The 20,744-nt window shown below is 56.5% G+C and overlaps 1 protein-coding gene across 3 annotated transcripts; it reads left to right on the top strand.

Moving 5' to 3' along the window:
* Nucleotides 1–1,096: 1,096 nt before the first annotated feature.
* On the top strand, nucleotides 1,097–20,157 carry Fgfr4 (fibroblast growth factor receptor 4). Of its 3 annotated transcripts, XM_070036500.1 has the most exons (19): nucleotides 1,097–1,111; nucleotides 2,426–2,497; nucleotides 8,749–8,881; nucleotides 9,303–9,566; nucleotides 9,652–9,738; nucleotides 10,081–10,247; nucleotides 11,240–11,363; nucleotides 11,912–12,102; nucleotides 12,189–12,327; nucleotides 13,332–13,525; nucleotides 13,606–13,751; nucleotides 13,831–13,952; nucleotides 15,859–15,969; nucleotides 16,067–16,257; nucleotides 16,960–17,082; nucleotides 17,200–17,270; nucleotides 17,885–18,022; nucleotides 19,000–19,105; nucleotides 19,223–20,157. In XM_070036500.1, the coding sequence occupies exons 2-19, from the start codon at nucleotides 2,492–2,494 to the stop codon at nucleotides 19,382–19,384; spliced, it is 2,475 nt and encodes an 824-aa protein (XP_069892601.1). In that variant the 5' UTR covers nucleotides 1,097–1,111; nucleotides 2,426–2,491; the 3' UTR covers nucleotides 19,385–20,157. The 3 variants fall into 3 exon arrangements, with proteins under 3 accessions (XP_069892601.1, XP_069892600.1, XP_069892599.1); XM_070036499.1 differs by lacking the exons at nucleotides 1,097–1,111; nucleotides 2,426–2,497 and adding an exon at nucleotides 5,315–5,414; XM_070036498.1 differs by lacking the exons at nucleotides 1,097–1,111; nucleotides 2,426–2,497 and adding an exon at nucleotides 5,668–5,829.
* Nucleotides 20,158–20,744: the final 587 nt, after the last annotated feature.

Below are 20,744 nucleotides of genomic sequence, written 5' to 3'. Positions count from 1 at the left end.
TTACAGGCATGCGCCACCACACTGGGCAAAATATCATGCTGAAACGCTACTTTCTTCTCCCAGGTGTGAGCTATAATCACTGACTCTCTTCTCTCACACCAGCTAGGGCAGAAATAACCAGCATGTGGCTCTAAGGGTTAACTCAGACAAGGCAGTGGAAATGGAGGTGCAGCTCCCCCAAGTGGTAGAGTGCCAGCCTTAGTACCAAGGCCCTGAGTTCAAGCAGAGAGAGAGAGAGAGAAACTAAAACTGGGATTACAGGAATGCACCATTGCACCAGATTCTCCAAAATAATGTTATGACAGAGAGAGGAAAGAGAAGAGGAGGAGGAGGATCATGATGATCACCATCATGATCGTGATCATCATCATGATCATCATCATCAGGGCTGAGTCAGAAGGTGGGATTGGAGAGCTAGGGCCAGGCCTGAGCCAGAGTATGGCCCAGCCAGGGCCTGGGCTTTCTAAGCTGCAGCTCCTCCACACAGAGCCCCAGTGTTCCCTGGGCATGGCAGTCCAAGAGAAACATCGCTGGCACCAGGCAATGTCTGTTTCCCCCACACACACAACTGTGCTCGCAGGTAGGTGGGGCAGGCGAGGAACTGGCCTCAGGAGACCCTTCTCAATAGCTGGGCACTGGGAAACCCAGAGGATGTGAACTCCTGCCTCAGCCTTCGTCTTGAGCACCCCATCACTACTGGCTATACCCCCACAGCGCGCTTCCTCCCCACACTCAATCTTCCTCAAGAAGTCACAAGTCAGATTGTTGTGGGCAAGCTGGGTGAGGTGACACATGCCTGTAATCCCAGCATTTGAGAAGCTGAGGCAGGACGACCAGGGGTTCCAGATCAGCCAGGGCTGCATAGTGACGACTTGTCAAGAAGAGGTGGGAAGCCGGGCACCGGTGGCTCACGCCTGTCATCCCAGCTACTCAGGAGGCTGAGATCTGAGGATCGCGGTTCAAAGCCAGCCCAGGCAGGAAAGTCCATGAGACTCTGATCTCCAATAAACCACCAGGAAATCGGAAGTGGCGCTCACCTTGAGCTGAAGAGCTGAGGGACAGCACCCAGGCCCTGAGTTCAAGTCCCAAGAATGACAAAACAATAAAAGAGGTGAGAGAGGGAGGAAGGAAGGAGGGAGGGAAAATGGGAGGGAAGGAGAAGAGGGAGGGAGGAAGGGAGGAAGGAGGGAGGGAAGGAAAAAGGAAGGAGGGAGAGGAAGGAAGGAAGGAAGGAAGGAAGGAAGGAAGGAAGGAAGGAAGGAAGGAAGGAAGGAAGGAAAAAGAAAAAGCAAGTTAGAGACTGGGAGTATAGCTACATGATGGAGGATTATTTTATTTATATATATATATATATATGTATACTATATGTATATGTGTGTATATATATATATATATATATATATACATATAATAAGAAGTACCCTGGAATGTGAATGAAAGCAATAATGTGGGATCTAGTTCTTTTCTATCACCTCACTCAGCACCCTAGCAACCATGTTTAGTAAAGGGAGCACACAGCAAGGCCAGACCTAGAAGGAAAGATTAGGATAAACCACGTTTGAAAAGTTAACCAGTGGGGCCGGGAAGGTGGCTCAGTGGTAGAGCGCTTGCCTTGCATGCCTGAGGCCCTGGGTTCGATTCCTCAGCACCACATATGCAAAAAGAAAAAAGCCAGAAGTGGCGCTGTAGCTCAAGTGGTAGAGCACTAGCCTTGAGCTGAAGAGCTGAGGGACAGCGCCCAGGCCCAGAGTTCAGGCCCCATGATTGAACCCAAAAAAAAAAAGAAAAGTTAACTAGTGATTTTCTAGTTTATCTTGGGGAGGAGATCATTCTTTTGTTTGGGAAGAAAAGGGAAAAAATTAGAAAACAAAGAGTTGGGGAGAGGTGCGGTGCCAAGAGTTCTAAGCCAGCCTGGACTACTGAGACCCATTCAATTCAATCAAAAAAAAAAGATAGTTGGGCACTGTGACTCCTGCCTATAAATGCTAGTTCCTCAGGAGGCTGAGGTCTGAGGATCCTGGGTCAAAGTCAGTTGGACAAGGAAGTTTCAGACTTGAGACTCTAATCACCAACTTACCAGTAAAAAGGCAGAGGTGAAGAACTTGAGCTGTGGCTCAAGTGGTAGAACACTAACCTTGAACAGAAATGCTGAAGGATAGTGCCCAGTTAAAGCCCCTGGAGACACACATACAATCACACACAATTACACACACACATACATTCACAGCGCTGTAATGAACCTTTTAGTTATGTAAACAAGTCCTTGGGCGGTAGAGATAGGTTCTTCACCATAACAATGGCAAAGGAGGGGCTGTAACTTACCCTAGGCCTAGGTTACAGCTCTAGTGCTGGGAGGGGGGGGTCAGTGTTGAGTAGGGAAAGGATCTCCACCCTCCAGAGGTGAAAATCACTTCTGATTTTTCAGCCTAAGGGAGACCAGAGACGGCTACTCCAGTTCATCCAATCATCTAGGAGCTCAGGAGAGAAGAACATGCAGGTAAGGCAAACCTGAGCCAGGTAGGGTGGGGTTATGGGGGGAGGGCAGTCTGAGAACTCCTATAAGGCTGGGATTTCTGAAGCTTAAATTAAGTGAGGAATCCTGCTTTTTGTGACTAACTTCCTTTCCCTTCCCTTCCCTTCCTCCCCTCCTCCTTTCTTATGCTTGAACTCAGGATCTGGGACCTTGTCCTTAGCTTTTTTCACTCAAGGCTGGCTGGTAGCCGGGCGCTGGTGGCTCACGCTTGTCATCCTAGCTACTCAGGAGGCTGAGATCTGAAGATCGAGGTTCAAAGCCAGCCCGGGCAGGAAAGACCATGAGACTCCTATCTCCAATAAACCACTAGAAAAACGGAATAGCGCTGTGGCTCAAGTGGTAGAGCGCTCGCCTTGAGCTGAAGAGCTCAGGGACAGCACCCAGGCCCAGAGAGAGAGAGAAAAAGAGAGAGAAAAAAAGGCTGGCTGGTATTCCACCATTTGAGCCATCCCTCCATCTCCAGGTTTTTAGTGGTTCATTGGGTGCCTCATACCGGAGATCCTCAGATCTAAGGCTACAGGCATGAGCCGCCACTGACACTAGCCTTGCACCAAGCTCCTGGGAGAATCATATTGTCATTTACCCAGCCAAAGACGAGTGAAATCCTCCAGGGTCAGGCCTTGTAGTCTGCACTGGAAACTGCTTGGCTCTTGGTCTGTCTCCATCCTGCCAAGGGGAACCTGGCTGAGATGAGTTGACTAGAACTAGAAGGCGAATGGCCTTCCAGAAAGACAGAAGACATGTGCGCAAGGCCCAAGAACCAGGGGGGAGCCAGGGATAGGTGAATGACAGTTTCACTGGGCTAGAATGGAGAGAGGAAGGGTAGGCAAATACAGTCATAATATTCCCTGAAAATGGAACCAGGGCACTTGAGGGGGTCTGGGGGATTTTGATCAAGAAGCTTTGTATTTATAAGCTGATATGTTGAATTGAAACTCCTTTTGTACAACTACTGAAAGATAATTGTTAAACGAATGTGGACGAATGTGGACCAGACACCATATATATATATATATATCCATCTATCTGTGTAAGTGGGTATGAGAAACTGAAAACTCAAAGGTGCGCTTCATATAGCCCAATTGGTAGTTTAAATAACACTCTGAAGGGTTTTGGGAGAGCAAATGACAATTCTGGCCCCTGTACCAGGATGGCATAGCAGACAGGAGGAGCAGGGCTAGGGCCAAGGGGTGGCAGAGCAAGGAACCCACTACAACTTGGAAGCCTTGGGGCTGGGGGCTGGGAGCTCACGCCTGTCATCCCAGCTACTCAAGAGGCTGAGATCTGAGAATCCGTGTTCAAAGCCAGGCCAGGGAGACTTACCTCGAATTAACCATCAAAAAGCCAGTAGTGGAGCTGTGACTCAAGTGGTGAAGCACCTGCCTTCAGAGCATGAGACGCCCCCCAGGACCAGCACTCACAGAAAAAAAAGAGGGGCTACGCCGTAGATTGAGCGGGGTACGTGGTAGCTTTCTAAAACCCCGGGGTGGGCTGGACCTGAACGCTGTGCTTCATGTGGGTGGAGATGAGGGCGGCCGGGTTCTAGCTGCAGGATAAAGATGGTCAAGAAGGACGGTGTGGGGGCGTGGCCTAGTCGATGGGCGTGGTTTGAGCACCTTGGGGGGGAAAGTGGGTGTCCCGCAGCCACGCCGCCCAGGGTGAAGCTGGTTCATAAGGGGACGTGACCATGTATGGACGTGGCCACGCCCGGTGGGCGTGGTTTTTGTGAGCGCCTCGGGGGCGGGGGGCGGCCCGCGGCCACGCCTCCCAGGGTGAAGCGGGTCCGCGAGGGGCGTGGCCTCCTCGCGAGGGGCGTGGTTTTTGTGAGCGCCTCGGGGGCGGGGGGCGGCCCGCGGCCACGCCTCCCAGGGTGAAGCGGGTCCGCGAGGGGCGTGGCCTCCTCGCGAGGGGCGTGGTTTGTGTGAGCGCCTCGGGGGCGGTGGGCGGCCCGCGGCCACGCCTCCCAGGGTGAAGCGGGTCTCCGCGAGGGCGTGGCCTCCGCGCGAGGGGCGTGGTTTTTGTGAGCGCCTCGGGGGCGGGGGGGCGGCCCGCGGCCACGCCTCCCAGGGTGAAGCGGGTCCGCGAGGGGCGTGGCCTCCTCGCGAGGGGCGTGGTTTGTGCGAGCGCCTCGGGGGCGGGGGGCGGCCCGCGGCCACGCCTCCCAGGGTGAAGCGGGTCCGCGAGGGGCGTGGCCTCCTCGCGAGGGGCGTGGTTTGTGTGAGCGCCTCGGGGGAGGTGGGCAGCCCGCGGCCACGCCTCCCAGGGTGAAGCTGGTTCATAAGGGGGCGTGACTATGTCTGGTTGTGGCCACGCCCGGTGGGCGTGGTTTTTGTGAGCGCCTCGGGGGCCGGGGGCGGCCCGCGGCCACGCCTCCCAGGGTGAAGCGGGTCCGCGAGGGGCGTGGCCTCCTCGCGAGGGGCGTGGTTTGTGTGAGCGCCTCGGGGGCGGGGGGCGGCCCGCGGCCACGCCTCCCAGGGTGAAGCGGGTCCGCGAGGGCGTGGCCTCCGCGCGAGGGGCGTGGTTTGTGTGAGCGCCTCGGGGGAGGTGGGCAGCCCGCAGCCACGCCTCCCAGGGTGAAGCTGGTTCATAAGGGGGCGTGACTATGTCTGGTCGTGGCCACGCCCGGTGGGCGTGGTTTTTGTGAGCGCCTCGGGGGCCGGGGGCGGCCCGCGGCCACGCCTCCCAGGGTGAAGCGGGTCCGCGAGGGGCGTGGCCTCCTCGCGAGGGGCGTGGTTTGTGTGAGCGCCTCGGGGGCGGGGGGCGGCCCGCGGCCACGCCGCGGCCGCTGCGGTGCATTCCAGGCTCTCCCGCCCGGGGCCGAGGAGCTGCGGGGCTGAGTCTGCGGGGACCCCCGCCGGGCGCGGGGCGGCGGAGGAGCCAGGTGAGCCGGCTCCCATTCCCAAGGTTCCAGGTGACCCCGGAGCCCCGGCTGCGCTCCCCGCGCCAGGGGGCGGGCGGCGGCGGGGCTGTCCCCCAGCTCCGGGCCCCGGGAACGCGGGCGTCCGAGCGGCGCGAATCGGGGGTGGCGGGGGGGGGGCGGTAAATCAGTAACCCGCGGCGTACACAGGGCCTTTTGTCCCGCTCCGTCCAAAGAGCACCGGAGAGCGCGAGCCCCGGCCGCCGAGCTGGTTACTTATTGCCCACCGCGGGCAGGGCCGGGCCGGCCGGCCGCACGCTCCGCGGACGATCGCGGGGCTCCGAGGGGTGCAGGCTTGATGGCGGGAGGCTCCGGACTGTCCTCTGGCCGCAAGTACCCCGCCATCGGTCAGGCGTGACCCCGGCCAAGCGACTCTGAGGTTGTAAGGTCAAGGCAGTCCGGGGGATGGGGAGCAGAACCCCACGGCTGGGGACCAGTTCAAGGACCAGGCCGGGGCGGGACGGGGCCGGGGGTGCTGGGTGCAGAGAAAATCTGAGCTGGGTGCTTGCTGCTGGCTCACGTCTGTAGTAATCCTAGCTACTCTGGAGGCTGAGATCTGAGGATCCAGGTGTGAGACCAGCCCAGGGCAGGAAAGTACGGTAAGACCCTTCAACCCGGTGAACCCGCAGAAAGCCAGAAGTTGGAGGCATGGCACAAAGTGGTAGAACACTAGCCAAGGGATGTGCCCAACCTGATCCTGAGACAGAGAGGGGGAGGGAGGAAGGAGAGAGAGACAGACAGATAGACAGAGACAGAGAGAGAGAGAGAGCACTCTCAGATCTCAGATCTGAGGCAAGTGGAGAAGAGGGATATATATGCCAGAAGAGACAAGAGCCATAGGCTTTCTGGGTTGAGTGTCCACTTTGGTAAATTATAGAGGGTATCTTTTAAGAATCATGCTCTGAGCTGGGTGCTGGTGGCTCACGCCTGTCATCCTTAGCTACTCAAGCAGGCTGAGATCTGAGGATTGTGGTTCGAAGCCAGCCAGGGCAGAAAAGTCCCCATGAGACTCTTCTCTCCAATAACGAACTCAAACAAGCTGGAAGTGGCGCTGTGGCTCAAATGAGAGAACGCTAGCCTTGAGCACAAAGAGGCTCAGACTCTTGGTTCAAGTCCCTGGACCAGGGGGGAAAAAAGAAAAGAAAAAAGAATCATGCTCTTGAGCTGAAGATAGGAGCTCCTGAGGTTCCTGAGTTCCAACCACAGTACCACCCACCAAAAGAAAAGAATTATGCTCTTCAACTGGGCATAGTTGAGTGGTAAAGTGCTTGCTTAGCATGCACAAGGCCTTGGGTTCATCCCCAGGAATGTCTTCTTCCTTCCTGCCCCCCAAAAACCTGCTCTGATTCAGAGATGGAAGTTCTGTCTAGCTGTTACCCAGCCCAAGAGACAACTATTAGATCCCTGGGACTATACTGACCCATCGGTTCCCTGCTCAACCGAGCTCAGTTCTTTTTTTCTTTCTTTCTTTCTTTCTTTCTTTTGGTCATGGGGCTTGAACTCTGGGTCTGGGCTCTGTCCCTCAGCTCTTCAGCTCAAAGTGAGCGCTCTACCACTTGAGCCACAGCACCACTTCCAGTTTTCAAATGGTTCTTTGGAGTTAATAGTGTCATGGACTTTTCTGCCAGGGCTGGCTTTGAACCACCATCCTCAGATCTCAGCCTCCTGAGTAGCTAGGATGACAGGCGTGAACCACCGGCACTCAGCCTCCTAGCTCAGTTTTGAGTGCTCCTTTTGGGAGACCAAGATATCTTCATGGCAGTGTGCATGTGTGCACATGTGCGTGCATGTGTGTGCGCTCCAGTACTGGGGCTTACCTTTAGGGCCTTGTACTTTTTTTTTTTGGTCCATCGTGGGGCCTGAACTCTGAGTCTGGGCACTGTCCCTCGGCTCTTCAGCTCAAGGCTAGCGCTCTACCACTTGAGCCACAGCGCCACTTCCAGCTTTTTCTGCTTATGTGGTGCTGAGGAATCGAACCCATGGCCTCATGCATGCGAGGCAAGCACTCAGCCTTGTACTCTTGATTTTTTTTTTCCACTCAAGGCTAGCACTCTATCACTTGAGCCATGCCTCCACTTCCAGCTTTTTGCTAGTTAATTAGGGATTCGTCTCACAGACTCTTCTGGGCAAGCTTCAAACTATTATCCTTGGATCTCAAGCCTCCTGAATAGCTAGGATCCCAGGTGTGAGGCATAGCACCTGGTTCCTCATAACACTTGGAAGAGGTTAACCAGATGCAGAGAATGTATACCTTATATCTGACAAGAATGGTTTTAGAAGCAGAGATGAGTGGCCGAGGGCAGACCCGGAGTGACAGGTGAAAGGTCATGGAATGGGGTAGGGAGAAGAATTCACCACCATTACAATGGTCTACCTGTATTATCTCATCCATTCTGCAAACACTGCAAACACTGCAAACACTCTGCAAACACTCTGCAGTTCTGTTAGGATAACGTTGGAAAGAGAATCTGAGGACTTGTTGTAAAGAGTTAGCATTTGAACTTGGGCACTGTGTGACCTTTAATGACTACAGTCTTTACCAAAGTGGCTAGAGATCCATAGCTCAGTGGTAGAATGCTCGTCTAGCATGCACAAGGCTCTGAGTTCAATCCTCAGCCCTGCAGAGTGAAGCCAACAAAACCCTGGTGTTGCCAGTGGCTGGTGGCTCATGCCTGTGAAATCCTAGCTACTCAGGAGGCTTGAGTTCTGGGGATTGCAGTCTGGGTCTTATCTTCAATTCACCACCAAAAAGCCAGAAGTACAGCTGTGACTCAAGTGATAAAGCTGCCAGCCTTCAGTTGGAAAAAGCTAAGGGACAGTTCCCCAGGTCATTGAGTTCAAGCCTCATTACTGGCACAAACAAACAAACACTTGGCTTTGTTTTCTGTTTCTTCTATCACCCCCTTTTTTGCCTCTTCAGCAATAAATTCATTTATTCAGCAAAAATAAAAATAAATAAATGATGTGTGTTGAGAGAGAGAGAGAGCGAGCAGAAGTTCTGTCTTTCCGCTAAGGAAAGCATCCTCAAACTGCTCTTTCTGTGAACTCAAGCCAGGGGCTCAGCAAGACCCAAGGCAAGCAAGAAGCCCAGCCGGGCCCTCCTGCCGAATCTCCGGTGGGGGGAGGGCAACAACAGCGCTGGTTCTAGTCTCTGCCCTGCTACTGCCTGGTGTAGGGGACTTAGATGACCCTGCTGGCCATTTCCTGTCTCGGTTTCCTCATCGGTCAACTCGGGATCGGTGCCAGCAAAGGCACTGCCATAGCAGAAACTCTTTCTTTCCGCCTTCTCCTGCCTTAGGAAAGCGAGCCCCCCAAAACACATCAGAGCAGCAGGAAGGAGATGCAGCTGGTATTGGCCCTTTTGGGGGTCCTTCTGGGGGCGCCTGGAATGCCAGCTTGGGCCCTTGAAGCCTCTGAGGAGACGGAGCTGGGTATGGTCGTGGGAGAGGGTGGCAGGGACGGGAGGCGTGGGCATCAGGAAGGGACTGCTGGCTGAGGGGGTGCTGGGGAGAAGATGGCAGCGGGGAGTTGGGCTCCAGCATTGCCAGACGGCTGTCTGGCTCCCAGCAAGCACCTGTGTCTGTGTGTCTACAGAGATGACTGGCCTTTCGGCTGTCCAGCTGGTGGTGAGCCCCTTGGTTGTGTGTGTGTGTGTATGTGCGTGTGTGTTCAGCGCTGGCATGTCTGGTGTGGCATGTGTGTGTGTAACATGCCCCCAAGAGGAGCCTGGCCTCGCAGCGCATGCGTGCGAACCTCTGCTGATCTGGCGTGTGCCCCTGCATGGTGCCTAGAGGTAGGACGCTGCTTCAGATGGGGTTCCGGGGTCTTCTGATAGCTCCCTTCTGCCCTCAGAGCCCTGCTCGGCCCCCAGTCTGGAGAAGCAAGAGCAAGAACTGTTGGTGGCCATCGGGCAAGCTGTGCAGTTGTGCTGTGGGCAGGCTGAGCGTGGTGGCCACTGGTACAAGGAGAGCAGTCGGCTGGCACCTGCAGGCCGGGTCCGGGGCTGGAGAGGCCGCCTGGAGATTGCTAGCTTCCTGCCTGAGGATGCCGGCCACTACTTCTGCCTGGCCCGGGGGTCTATGAGCATCCTGCACAACCTCACTTTGGTTGTGGATGGTAAGAGTGTGTACACGGGGGACAGGGGTGCCTGAACCTCCCATCTGGGATCTCAGATGCCTTCTGCCTTCTTCCGTTTCTAAAGTAGACTCGTTGACCCTCAGCCGTGGTGATGATGAGGACCCTCAAGCCCCTGGGGGCTCCTCCAAGGGCCATGTGTACCCCCAGCAAGGTTGGTATGAATCCTCAAAGACTCGTGTCTCCACTCTCTTTGGTGGGTGGGCCTGGGCGCTGTCCCTCAGCTCTTCAGCTCAAGGCGAGCGCTCTACCACTTGAGCCACAGCGCCACTTCCAGTTTGTTGGTGGTTCATTGGAGAGAAAGAGTCTCAGGGACTTTCCTGCCCAAGCTAGCTTTGAACCTCAGTCCTCAGATCTCAGCCTCCTTGAGTAGCTAGGATGACAGGTGTGAGTCACCAGCAGCTGGCTTCTTTGCTGTCTGTCCGATCACCTAGAAGACTGGGAGCCAGTGATCATGTTTGGAGAGCTAGATACTCACCTTTCCCCCCACCCCCAGCACCCTACTGGACACACCCCCAACGCATGGAGAAGAAGCTGCACGCAGTGCCTGCTGGGAACACTGTGAAATTCCGCTGCCCAGCTGCGGGCAACCCCACGCCCACCATCCGCTGGCTGAAAGATGGACAGGCCTTCCATGGGGAGAATCGCATTGGTGGCATTCGGGTAAATCTCTGTTCCCCCGTGACCAGTCCCCTCGTGTATACAGATAAAGCTGATGAAGAAGGCAGTTGTGGATGGGCACCAGTGACTCACGCCTGTCATCCCAGCTGCTTGGGAGGCTGAGATCTGAGGATCACAGATCAAAGCCAGCCCAGAAAGTCCATGAGACTCTTATCTCCAAGTGACTACCAAAAATAAGCCAGAAGTGGTGCTGTGGCTCAAGTGGTAGAGCAATCACCTTGAGCTGAAGAGCTGAGGGACAGTGCCCAGGCCCAGAGTTCAGCCCCAAGACCCAGGAAAAAAAAAAAAAAAGATCTAAGGGCTGGGTGCTGGTGACTTATGCCTATAACCCTAGCTACTCAGGAGGCCAAGATCTAAGGATCAAAGCCAGCCTCGGCAGGAAAATCCATGAAAGTCTATGACATTTCTTATCTTCAATGAACCACCAGAAAACCAGAAGTGGCGCTGTGGCTCTAAGTGGTAGAGCACTCACCTTGAGCAAAAGGCCTCAGGGACAGCACCTAGGCCCTGAGTTTGAGCCCTAGTATCTGCACAAACACTCAAACCTTGAGTCTTTGAATACTTGTAGGAGCCTTTGTTGGTGGTGGTGGTGACGGTCATGGGGCTTGAACTCTGGGCCTGGGCGCTGTCCCTGTGCTCATCAGCTCAAGGCAAGCGCTCTACCACTTGAGCCACAGCGCCACTTCCGGTTTTCTGGTGGTTTATTGGAGATAGGAGTCTCACGGTCTCTCCTGCCTGGGCTGGCTTTTGAACCAGGATGTTCAGATCTCAGCCTCCTGAGTAGCTAGGATGACAGGCGTGAGCCACCGGCACCCGGTTAGGAGACTTTTTGTTTGTCCTAAGGTGCCTGGCCTTGGCCTGCCCTTCTCTGAGCCTTGAAAGCTAAAGACAGGCCCTGTGTGTGCCACACTGGCCCCTTCTGCCCTGGCCTCTGGTGTGTGTTGGTCTCCCATGGCTTCTTCCTCTGCCCCCAGCTGCGTCACCAGCACTGGAGCCTGGTGATGGAAAGCGTTGTGCCCTCCGACCGCGGCACCTACACCTGCCTCGTGGAGAACGCCGTGGGCAGCATCCGTTACAGCTATCTGTTGGATGTGCTGGGTGAGTGGAGGGGACAGGTCCTGTCCTCCAGGGGGGAGGGCAGTCAAGTCCAAGGGTGGGGCTGTGTGGACTGGAGGGGAGAGCGGGGCTGCCAGGCAGAGGGTACAGTGTAAAGCCCACGTGTGAAGAACGCAGTGCCTTCGCAGGCAGGCAGGCTGTAAAAGGAGGTTGATTGAGCTGGGCGCCGGTGGCTCACGCCTGTCATCCTAGCTACTCAGGAGGCTGAGATCTGAGGATCGAGGTTCAAAGCCAGCCTGGGCAAGAAAGTCTATGAGACTCTTGGCTCCAATAAACCACTCAGAAAACGGGAAGTGGTGCTGTGGCTCAAGTGGTAGAGCGCTCGCCTTGAACTGAAGAGCTGAGAGACAGCGCCCAGGCCCAGAGTTCAAGCCCCACGACTGACCAAAAAAAAAAAAAGTTAATAGCACGTAGGCTCTGAGTTCAAGACACACACACACACACACAGAACGGAATGAGGGGGAGGTAGCTAAAGGGGGTGCTTGTATGGGTGCCGCTGGTCAGGGATGACGGCCTGGCCTGGCCCCCAGAGCGGTCCCCGCACCGGCCCATCCTGCAGGCCGGGCTTCCGGCCAACACCACGGCTGTGGCGGGCAGCGACGTGGAGCTTCTGTGCAAAGTGTACAGCGACGCGCAGCCGCACATCCAGTGGCTGAAGCACATCGTCATCAACGGCAGCAGCTTTGGCGCGGACGGCTTCCCCTACGTGCAGGTCCTAAAGGTGAGCGATCCCCGGCTCCCACAGGGGTGGGGGGTGAACACCTGCCCTCTCCCCTGCTCCCTACCCCTCTCCCCCTCCTCCCACAGACCGCAGACATCAACAGCTCTGAGGTGGAGGTTCTGTACCTGCGCAATGTGTCTGCTGAGGATGCGGGCGAGTACACCTGCCTGGCCGGTAACTCCATCGGCCTCTCTTACCAGTCAGCCTGGCTCACAGTACTGCCAGGTGGGCCCCCCAGGACCCTTCCCCATCCCACATGCACACTCTGGCCCATCTCGCTTGGCCTCGTGGGATATGACTGTGTGGATGGCTCACATCTGTCATCCTGGCTGCTCAGGATGAGGAGATCTGAGGATCGTGATTTGAGCTAGGGAAGTCCATGAGATTCTTGCACTCTAATTAACCCCCCCACACACCAAAAGAAAAGAGGGAGTCTGGCATTGGCAGATCACACCTGTCATCCCAGCTACTCAGGAGGCTGAGATCTGAGGATCACAGTTCAAAGCCAGCCCAGGCAGGAAAGTCCATGAGACTCTGATCTTCAGTGAGTCACCAGAAAACCAGAAATGGCGCTGTGGCTCAAGTGGTGGAGCACTCAGCTTGAGCTGAGAGCTAAGGGATGGCGTCCAGGTCCACAGTTCAAGCCCCACCACCAACCAAAAAAAAAAAGGGGGGGGGAGTGGAGCTGTGGCTCAAATGTAGGATGCCAGCCAAGCAAGAGCACAAGATCCTGGGTTCAATCCACACACACCCAAACCAGGACTTGTGTTAGATTCCATTTATGCCCCCATCCATGCAGCCCTCTGGCCCGTGAGACCCTGTAAAAATACAGTTTTGTTTGTTTTTTGTCAGTCCTAGGGCTTAAACTCAGAGCCTAAGCGCTGTCCCTGAGTTTCTATGCTCAAGGCTAGCACTCTACCACTTTGAGGCACAACTCCATTTCTGGTTTTGAGACCCCATTTCTGGTTTTCTGGTGGTTCATTGAAGATGAGAGTCTCACGGACTTTCCTGCCCAGGCTGGCTTTGAACTATGATCCTCAGATCTGAGCCTCCTGAGTAGCTGGGATGACAGGCGTGAGCCACCAGCACCCTGCAGAAATGCAGTTTTCTATGTGTGTCCCTAAATGCACTGGATGGGGTGTGGGGAGGGTCAGGACCTTGCTGGGGGCGGGGCTGGACAGTGACCACTCTGCTCATTTCCTGTCTGTCATTCATCGGTGGACAAACAGAGGAGGATCTCACGTGGACAGCGGCCACGCCGGAAAGCAAGTATACAGACATCATCTTGTATGCCTCGGGTGCCTTTGTCTTGGCCGTGCTCTTGCTGCTGGCCGGCCTGTATCGAGGACAGGCCCTCCATGGCCGCCCCCCACGCCAGCCCGCCCCTGTGCAGAAGCTGTCTCGCTTCCCTTTGGCTCGGCAGGTACTGTGTCAACCCCCTACACACCCTGTCCCTCCAGGCTTGGAGCCCGATTGTAGCAAGCCATCCCTTCCTCTGTGCAGTTCTCTCCAGAGTCCGGTTCCTGGGGCAAGTCAAGCTCGTCTTTGGTGCGGGGTGTCTGGCTGCCCTCCCCGGGCCCCCCGTTGCTGGCTGGCCTTGTGAACTTGGACCTCCCTCTGGACCCGCTGTGGGAGTTCCCTCGGGACAGGTACACGGAGCAGGACCAGGAAGGGGCTGCCCTGAGCTGCCCCCCAGAGCTCTGAGGCCTGGGCTTTCTTGGTCTCCAGGCTGGTACTCGGCAAGCCACTGGGAGAGGGCTGCTTCGGGCAGGTGGTTGGCGCAGAGGCCTTCGGGATGGACCCCACCCAGCCGGACAAAACCAGCACTGTAGCTGTCAAGATGCTCAAAGGTGGGTATGGACACCAGTAGCGGGGGAGAGAGCGGAAGTAGCAGAAAGGGTGGGTATGGAGAGAGACTTCCGGATGCCAGTGATGCTGGTCTATTAGGAGTTGCTTCTAAGTGCTCAGGCCTTGAGTTCAAGCCCCAGGAACTCTCCCCCTCCCACTCCAAACACACACACACACACACACACACACACACACACACACACACACACACACACACACACAGTCCCAGACCCCCAAGTGTTGTATTGAATCTACTCCGAAGCCAGATGCTGGTGGCTCACCCCTGTCATCCCAGCTACTGAGGAGGCTGAGATCTGAGGATCGTGGTTCAAAGCCAGCCCAGGCAGGAAACTCCCTGAGACTCTGATCTCCAATAAACTGCTAGAAAACCAGAAGTGGCGCTGTGGCTCAAGTGGTAGGGTGCTCACCTTGAAGAGCTGAGGGACAGCGCCCAGGCCCTGAGTTCAAGCCCCATGGCAGATAATAATAATTTTTTTAAAAAGGGCTTATCTCCAAAGAGCCACAAGAACACTGGAAGTGGCGCTGTGGCTCAAAGTGGTAGAGTGCTAGCCTTGAATGAAAGAGCTCAGGGACAGAGCCCAGGCCCTGAGTTCAAGCCCCATGACTGGAAAAAAATAAACAAACAAGAATACCCCAGCCCCTTCTGCAAAAACTGGCCCCAGCCACCATTCTACTCCCTCTCCTCCTTCCCTCCTCCCTCCCTCCTCCCTCCTCCCTCCTTCTCTCTACACAGCTGGAGCCACCTGGTGCTTTGTGGACAGCAGGGATTGAGAAATGTGCCTTATGATCATTGCTGTGTGGGCGGGGGGGGGGGGGTTAATATCATTGTATCCTTGTCCCAAGGCCATTGACACCCCCCCCCAGGTCAGGCCTGGGGGTGTATCCTAAAGCCTCAGCTCTTTCCCCAGAAGCCAAAGCCCTCCCTAGCTGGGGCCTGGCAGCGGCCTCCCCCAGTTCCCAGGCCAGATAGAGGGCGGGCCCTGTGCTTACCTCAGGGTGCCAGTGTGCACCCTTTCTACTAGTCCTAGGAGCTGTGTCCCATTCCCCCCCCCCACCCCCATGCTCAGGGACTGGTGCCAACCCCTCCAGATACAGCTTCCTTCCTGTTTGGAGATCTTAACTCTTGCCTGTGTCTCTTATTTCCTGAACTTGCTCACAGGAAGGCTTCTTTCAGATCTTTTTTTCTTTCTTTTTTTTTTTTTTGTTGGGGTGGGGGGGGTCCGGTTGTGGGGCCTGAACTCTGGGCCTGGGCACTGTCCCTCAGCTCTTCAGCTCAAGGCTAGCGCTCTACCACTTGAGCCACAGCGCACTTCCAACTTTTTTTTTTTTTTTTTTTTTTTGCTTATGTGGTGCTGAGGAACCGAACCCAGGGCCTCAGGCATGCAAGGCAAGCGCTCTACCACTGAACCACCTTTCCAGCCCCATCTTTTTTCTTTTCTTTCTTGTGCTGGTCCTAGGTCTTGATCTCAGGACCCTGTCTCTGAGCTCTTTTGCTCAAGGCTAGTACTCTACCATTTTGAACCCTAGTTTCACTTCTGGTTTTCTGGTGGTTTATTGGAGATAAGCGTCTCTCGTGGACTTTCCTGCCCAGGCTGGCTTTGAACCTCCATCCTCCGATCTCAGCCTCTTCTGAGTAGCTAGGATGACAGGCGTGAGCCATCAGCACCCAACGTGTCTCGGTGCTTTTGTGCTCCAGGCTGGTGCTCTACCACTTGAGCCACAGCTCTATTTGGGGTGATTCGCTGGAGACAAGACTCACAGACTTCCCTGTGCAGGATGGTGTCAAACCCCAGGCCTCAGATCTCAGCCTCCTGAGTAGCTAGGGTGACAGGTGTAAGCCACCTGAGTGTGAGTTCAGGCTCCTTGACCGGACTGTTGTCTTCACAGACAATGCCTCCGACAAGGACCTGGCCGATCTGGTGTCAGAGATGGAGGTGATGAAGCTGATTGGCCGACACAAGAACATCATCAACCTACTGGGTGTCTGCACGCAGGGAGGTGGGCACCGCTGGGGGCGTGGCTGGGGGCGTGGCTTGGGGGATAGAGACAGAGTCTTAGCAGCCTGGCTGTGCCCCACCCCCCTGCCCCTCTGCAGGGCCTCTGTATGTGATCGTGGAGTGTGCAGCCAAGGGAAACCTTCGAGAGTTTCTCCGGGCCCGGCGACCCCCAGGCCCTGACCTCAGCCCCGACGGGCCAAGGAGCAGCGAGGGGCCCCTGGCTTTCCCAGGCCTGGTCTCCTGCGCCTACCAGGTGGCCCGGGGCATGCAGTACCTGGAATCCCGGAAGGTGGGCGTGGCTGGCAGCCCTCCAGACCATCTGCGCATGCTCCTGCTGGTCATTCATTGTCCGCCACCCTCAGTGTCCCCTGTGTCTTTAGTCCCAGGCCCCCATCCCAGTCAGCTACTACTGCCTGGCCCCTTTTCCTCTCCATTCCCTGAGCAAAAGCAAGGAAGTCCCAGAGTTCCCTGCTGTCATGTTTCTCTCTCTTCCTTTGTTTCCTTCCTTCCCTCCTCCCTTCCTCTTCCTTCCTTTATCCCCTCTGCTCCCTTTCCCTCTCCCCTCCCCGCCTCTCCTCTTACTGTTACATTGCCCTTTTCTGAATCTCGCACCTCCTCATCTGTAAAATGGGTGGACGAGCCGGGCGCCGGTGGCTCACGCCTGTCATCCCAGCTACTCAGGAGGCTGAGATCTGAGGATCGCAGTTCAAAGCCAGCCTGGGCAGGAAACGCCGTGAGACTCTGATCTCCAATGAACCACCAGAAAACCGGAAGTGGCGCTGTGGCTCAAGCGGTAGAGTGCTAGCCTTGAGCTAAAGGGCTCAGGGACAGCGCCCAGGCCCAGAGTTCAAGCCCCAGAACCGACCAAAACAAATGGATGGATGAGTCAGGCACACCCCACCCATACACACAGGCTCCCCGTGAGACTCTGGGCACAGTGTCCTCATGAACCCAAGCCCGTCTTCTGTCCCTTGTCCTCCGCCTCCCCCAGTGTATCCACCGGGACCTGGCAGCCCGCAACGTGCTGGTGACTGAGGACAATGTAATGAAGATCGCTGACTTCGGGCTGGCCCGCGGTGTCCACCATATTGACTACTACAAGAAAAACAGCAATGTGAGTCGGGGCGGGGCGAAGCTGGACTCAGCGGGGGACAGGGGGCGGGGCTTAGGGTGGTAAGCACCTCCCCAGCAACCTGGGGACTTAGTGTGTCCCCACCTGACTCCCCTCCAGGGCCGCCTGCCAGTCAAGTGGATGGCGCCTGAGGCCTTGTTTGACCGTGTATATACACACCAGAGTGATGTGTGAGTTCTAGAGACCCCGGGGTGGGGGGGGGGAGCTTTAGGGAGGGGTGTCTGCCACCATCACTGTCCTGACCTGTGAAAGCGATGACTTCCCTGGCTGGGAAGGTGGCTCAGTGGTAGAGCACTTGCCTCGCATGCATGAGGCCCTGGGTTCGATTCCTCAGCACCACATAAGCAGAAAAAGCTGGAAGTGGCGCTGTGGCTCAAGTGGTAGAGCGCTCACCTTGAGCTGAAGAGCTGAGGGACAGCGCCCAGGCCCATGACTGACCAAAAAGAAGACAAAGAAAGCCTCACAATGCGGCTTGGCTGTTGTTTTACTCAAGGCTGCATTCTACCAACTGAGCCACCGCCCCCCTTTCCAGCTTTCCAGCAGCTAATTGGAGAAAAGAGTCTCACAGACTGGTTGGCCGAGGCTGGCTTCGAACTGCCATCCTCAGCTCTCACTCTCCTGAGTGGCTGGGATGCCAGGCGGGAGCCACCAGCGCCCAGCTCCAGGGTTTTCTTCTGAGCAGGCCTGGGACTTGGATGGGACCAGGCCCCCAGTGGACACACCCCGCAGGCCCTAGGAATAGGGGAGAAGCTGTCCCCCCACTGAGCTCTGGTCCCGCCCCCAGGTGGTCTTTTGGAATCCTGCTCTGGGAGATTTTCACTCTCGGAGGGTCTCCGTACCCCGGAATCCCTGTAGAAGAACTTTTCTCACTGCTGCGGGAAGGACATCGGATGGACCGACCCCCCACCTGCCCCCCGGAGCTGTAAGGCCTGGCCCTGCCCCCCCCCTCCTTCCCCCAGCATCATCCTCTGCAGTGATCTCAGGACTGGCTTGGGGGTCAACTACTACTGCTCCCTGCTCCTCTTCCTCGTCTTCCTCCTCTCCCTGGGGAGAGCCCATGGTGGGAGGGGGGCAGCTTAGACCTGGATTCTCCACCCTTCTACTCAATCACTCTGCTATCCCCACAGCTAAATCCTTACCCATAGCCCGGGCTCGGTGGCTCACGCCCTCCATCCCAGCCACTCAGGAGGCTGTGAGAGTCCTATCTCCAACAGACCACCAGAAAACCAGGAGTGGTGCCGTGGCTCAAGTGGTAGAGCACTAGTCTTGAGCAAAAGAACTCAGGGACAGCGCCCCAGATCCTGAGTTCAAGCCCCCAAACTGACAACAACAAAAACCTTTACCTAGCTGGGCACCAATGGCTCACACCTGTCATCCTAGATACTCAGGAGGCTGAGATCTGAGGATTGCGGTTCAAAGCCAGTCTGGGCAAGAAAGTCTCTGAGACTCTTTTTTGTTGTTGTTGTTGGTCATGGGGCTTGAACTCAGGGCCTGGGCACTGTCCCTGAGCTCGAGTGCTCTACCACTTGAGCCACAGCACCACTTCTGGTTTTCTGGTGGTTTATTGGAGATATGAGTCTCACAGTCTTTTCTGCCCAGGCTGGCTTTGAACTTCGATCCTCAGATCTCAGCCTCCTGAGTAGCTAGAATGACAGGCGTGAGCCACCGGCACCAAGCTTATCTGTGAGACTCTTTATTTCCAATGAACCACCAGAAAACCAGAAGTGGCGCTGTGGCTCAAGTGGTAGAGCACTTCACCTTGAGCTGAAGAGCTGAGGGACAGCGCCCAGGCCCAGAGTTCAAGCCCCACTACTGACAAAAAAAAAGAAACCTTACCTAGCTCCACCAGGTCCAACTCCAGGGCCCCTGAGCCTCCCCCCTTCCTCTCCCTCATCTCAGGTACGGGCTAATGCGTGAGTGCTGGCATGCCGTACCCTCCCAGAGACCCACTTTCAAACAGCTGGTGGAGGCCTTGGACAAAGTCCTGCTGGCTGTCTCTGAGGAGGTACTAACCCCCCTCCTGCCCCCTCCACTGCCCGCCCCTCTCCCCGGACCCCATCAACCTGAGCACATAGGCGTCTTTTCCTGCGTGGCTCGAGGCTGATCAGTCCTTCTCTTCCAGTACCTTGACCTGCGCCTGACCTTTGGCCCCTACGCCGCCCCTTCCGGTGGGGACTCCAGCAGCACCTGCTCCTCCAACGATTCTGTCTTCAGCCACGACCCCCTGCCCCTGACGTCCACTCCCTTCCCCTTTCCGGGGGTGCAGACAGGAACTGGGGTGTGAGGTGGGGCTGGCGGGCAGGCCCCATGGTCCGGGGCCTCATGGCTGACATAGTGTATAACTCTGGCTGCTCCGATCTCTGCTTTGGGGAGACCTCCGCCTTCATCTTGGGGCTCCTGGATAAAGCTTCCTGCTGCGGCCTTCCGTTCCCAATCCACAGCGCCAGCCCCACCTTGCAGGTTGGAGATTCCATGCCATGGCTTTGTGTAGTGCTGGGGCTTGAACTCAGGGCCTGGGCCCTGGCCCTGAGTCTGTGTCCTTCAAGGCACGGGCCCTACCGAGAGCCACAACACCACTTCCGGCCTTTGAGTGGTTCATCGGAGATAAGAGCGTCGTGGAGATTCTCGCCCAGGGCTGGCTTTGAACTAGGAGCCTCAGATCTTAGCTTCCTCAGTAGCCTGGATGATAGGTGTGAGAACCACCAAAGCCTTGTGGCCAATGCCAATAGCCTAGGAGCCTGAGTGGTTGAATTCTGCTCCTCCTCCTGAGCCTCGGTACCCGATCCTCGCCGCCTGGGCCTCCCGGGGCCTGGCTACAGAGCTGCTGTCCCGAGCCCCTCTTGCTTCATGACAGGGAAGAGGTTAAGTGCCTTGGGGTCCCACCGCCCCATGTCCCTCCCCCTCTGCTCATCCCCCCTCAATCTTGGGGGGCCAGAGGGGGGGGGAGAAAGGGAAGCAACATTAACTCTGGTTATCCTTACAAAGTCTGGGAATCCACCAGAAAAACCACAAGAGCAAATGACCTTTTATAAATTATTGTTGTTTTTGGAAATAAAATCTCTGGTGTGCTTTGGTGTCTCCCCCGCCCGGAGGGGTGTATGGGCGGGAATATGGGGGGGTTGGGGCTCCCCTAGGCTGGAGAGATGAGCCAGACACAGAAGGCTGTGCGCATCTGCCGTTCTGTCTCTCTGTCCTGCCTGGAACTGTGCCCACTGGCTAGGGAACAGTGTTTTAGGGGCTGCCCCTACTGTCCCCCAGGAAGCTGGCGGCTCCCCACCCCCACCCTAGTAGGAACCAAGCTGGTGATGAGCGCAGCGGGAAAGCTGGCTGCTCCCACGCTCTGCCAGCACCCAGCCCCTGGGGCTGCGCCCTGCCTGGGCTGGCCGGGCTCCCGGGCAGCAGCTGGTGGCCGCTGGCTGGGCCGCAGCTGTGTCTGCCTGAGCCCGGGAGGCGGTCACGGCCTGGTTCTCAGAGAGATCAACTTCCCAGAGCACTGAGCCTGGAACCTTCCATGGTCCCCAGCCGTTTTCTCCACCTGTGTGGAGACCACAGGCCGGGCCCAGCGCTCAGACAGCCCTGCCAGGCTCTGCTGGCTCCTGCGACAAAAATGGCCTCGCTGGAGACCTGGGTCATCTGCCCACCGG

This window comes from Dipodomys merriami, unplaced genomic scaffold (genome assembly GCF_024711535.1).
Source record: "Dipodomys merriami isolate MVZ:Mamm:240054 unplaced genomic scaffold, mDipMer1.0.p SCAF_271, whole genome shotgun sequence".
NCBI lineage: Eukaryota > Metazoa > Chordata > Mammalia > Rodentia > Heteromyidae > Dipodomys > Dipodomys merriami.
The sequence above is the reverse complement of the archived record's forward strand: the minus strand, read 5'-3'. Positions and strand labels throughout refer to the sequence as shown.

Coding starts and splice junctions, on each gene's coding strand:
- Fgfr4 (XM_070036500.1), top strand. Junction 9,739..10,080: donor CCATGTGTACCCCCAGCAAG/GTTGGTATGAAT, acceptor CCCCACCCCCAG/CACCCTACTGGACACACCCC. Junction 11,364..11,911: donor CTATCTGTTGGATGTGCTGG/GTGAGTGGAGGG, acceptor CCTGGCCCCCAG/AGCGGTCCCCGCACCGGCCC.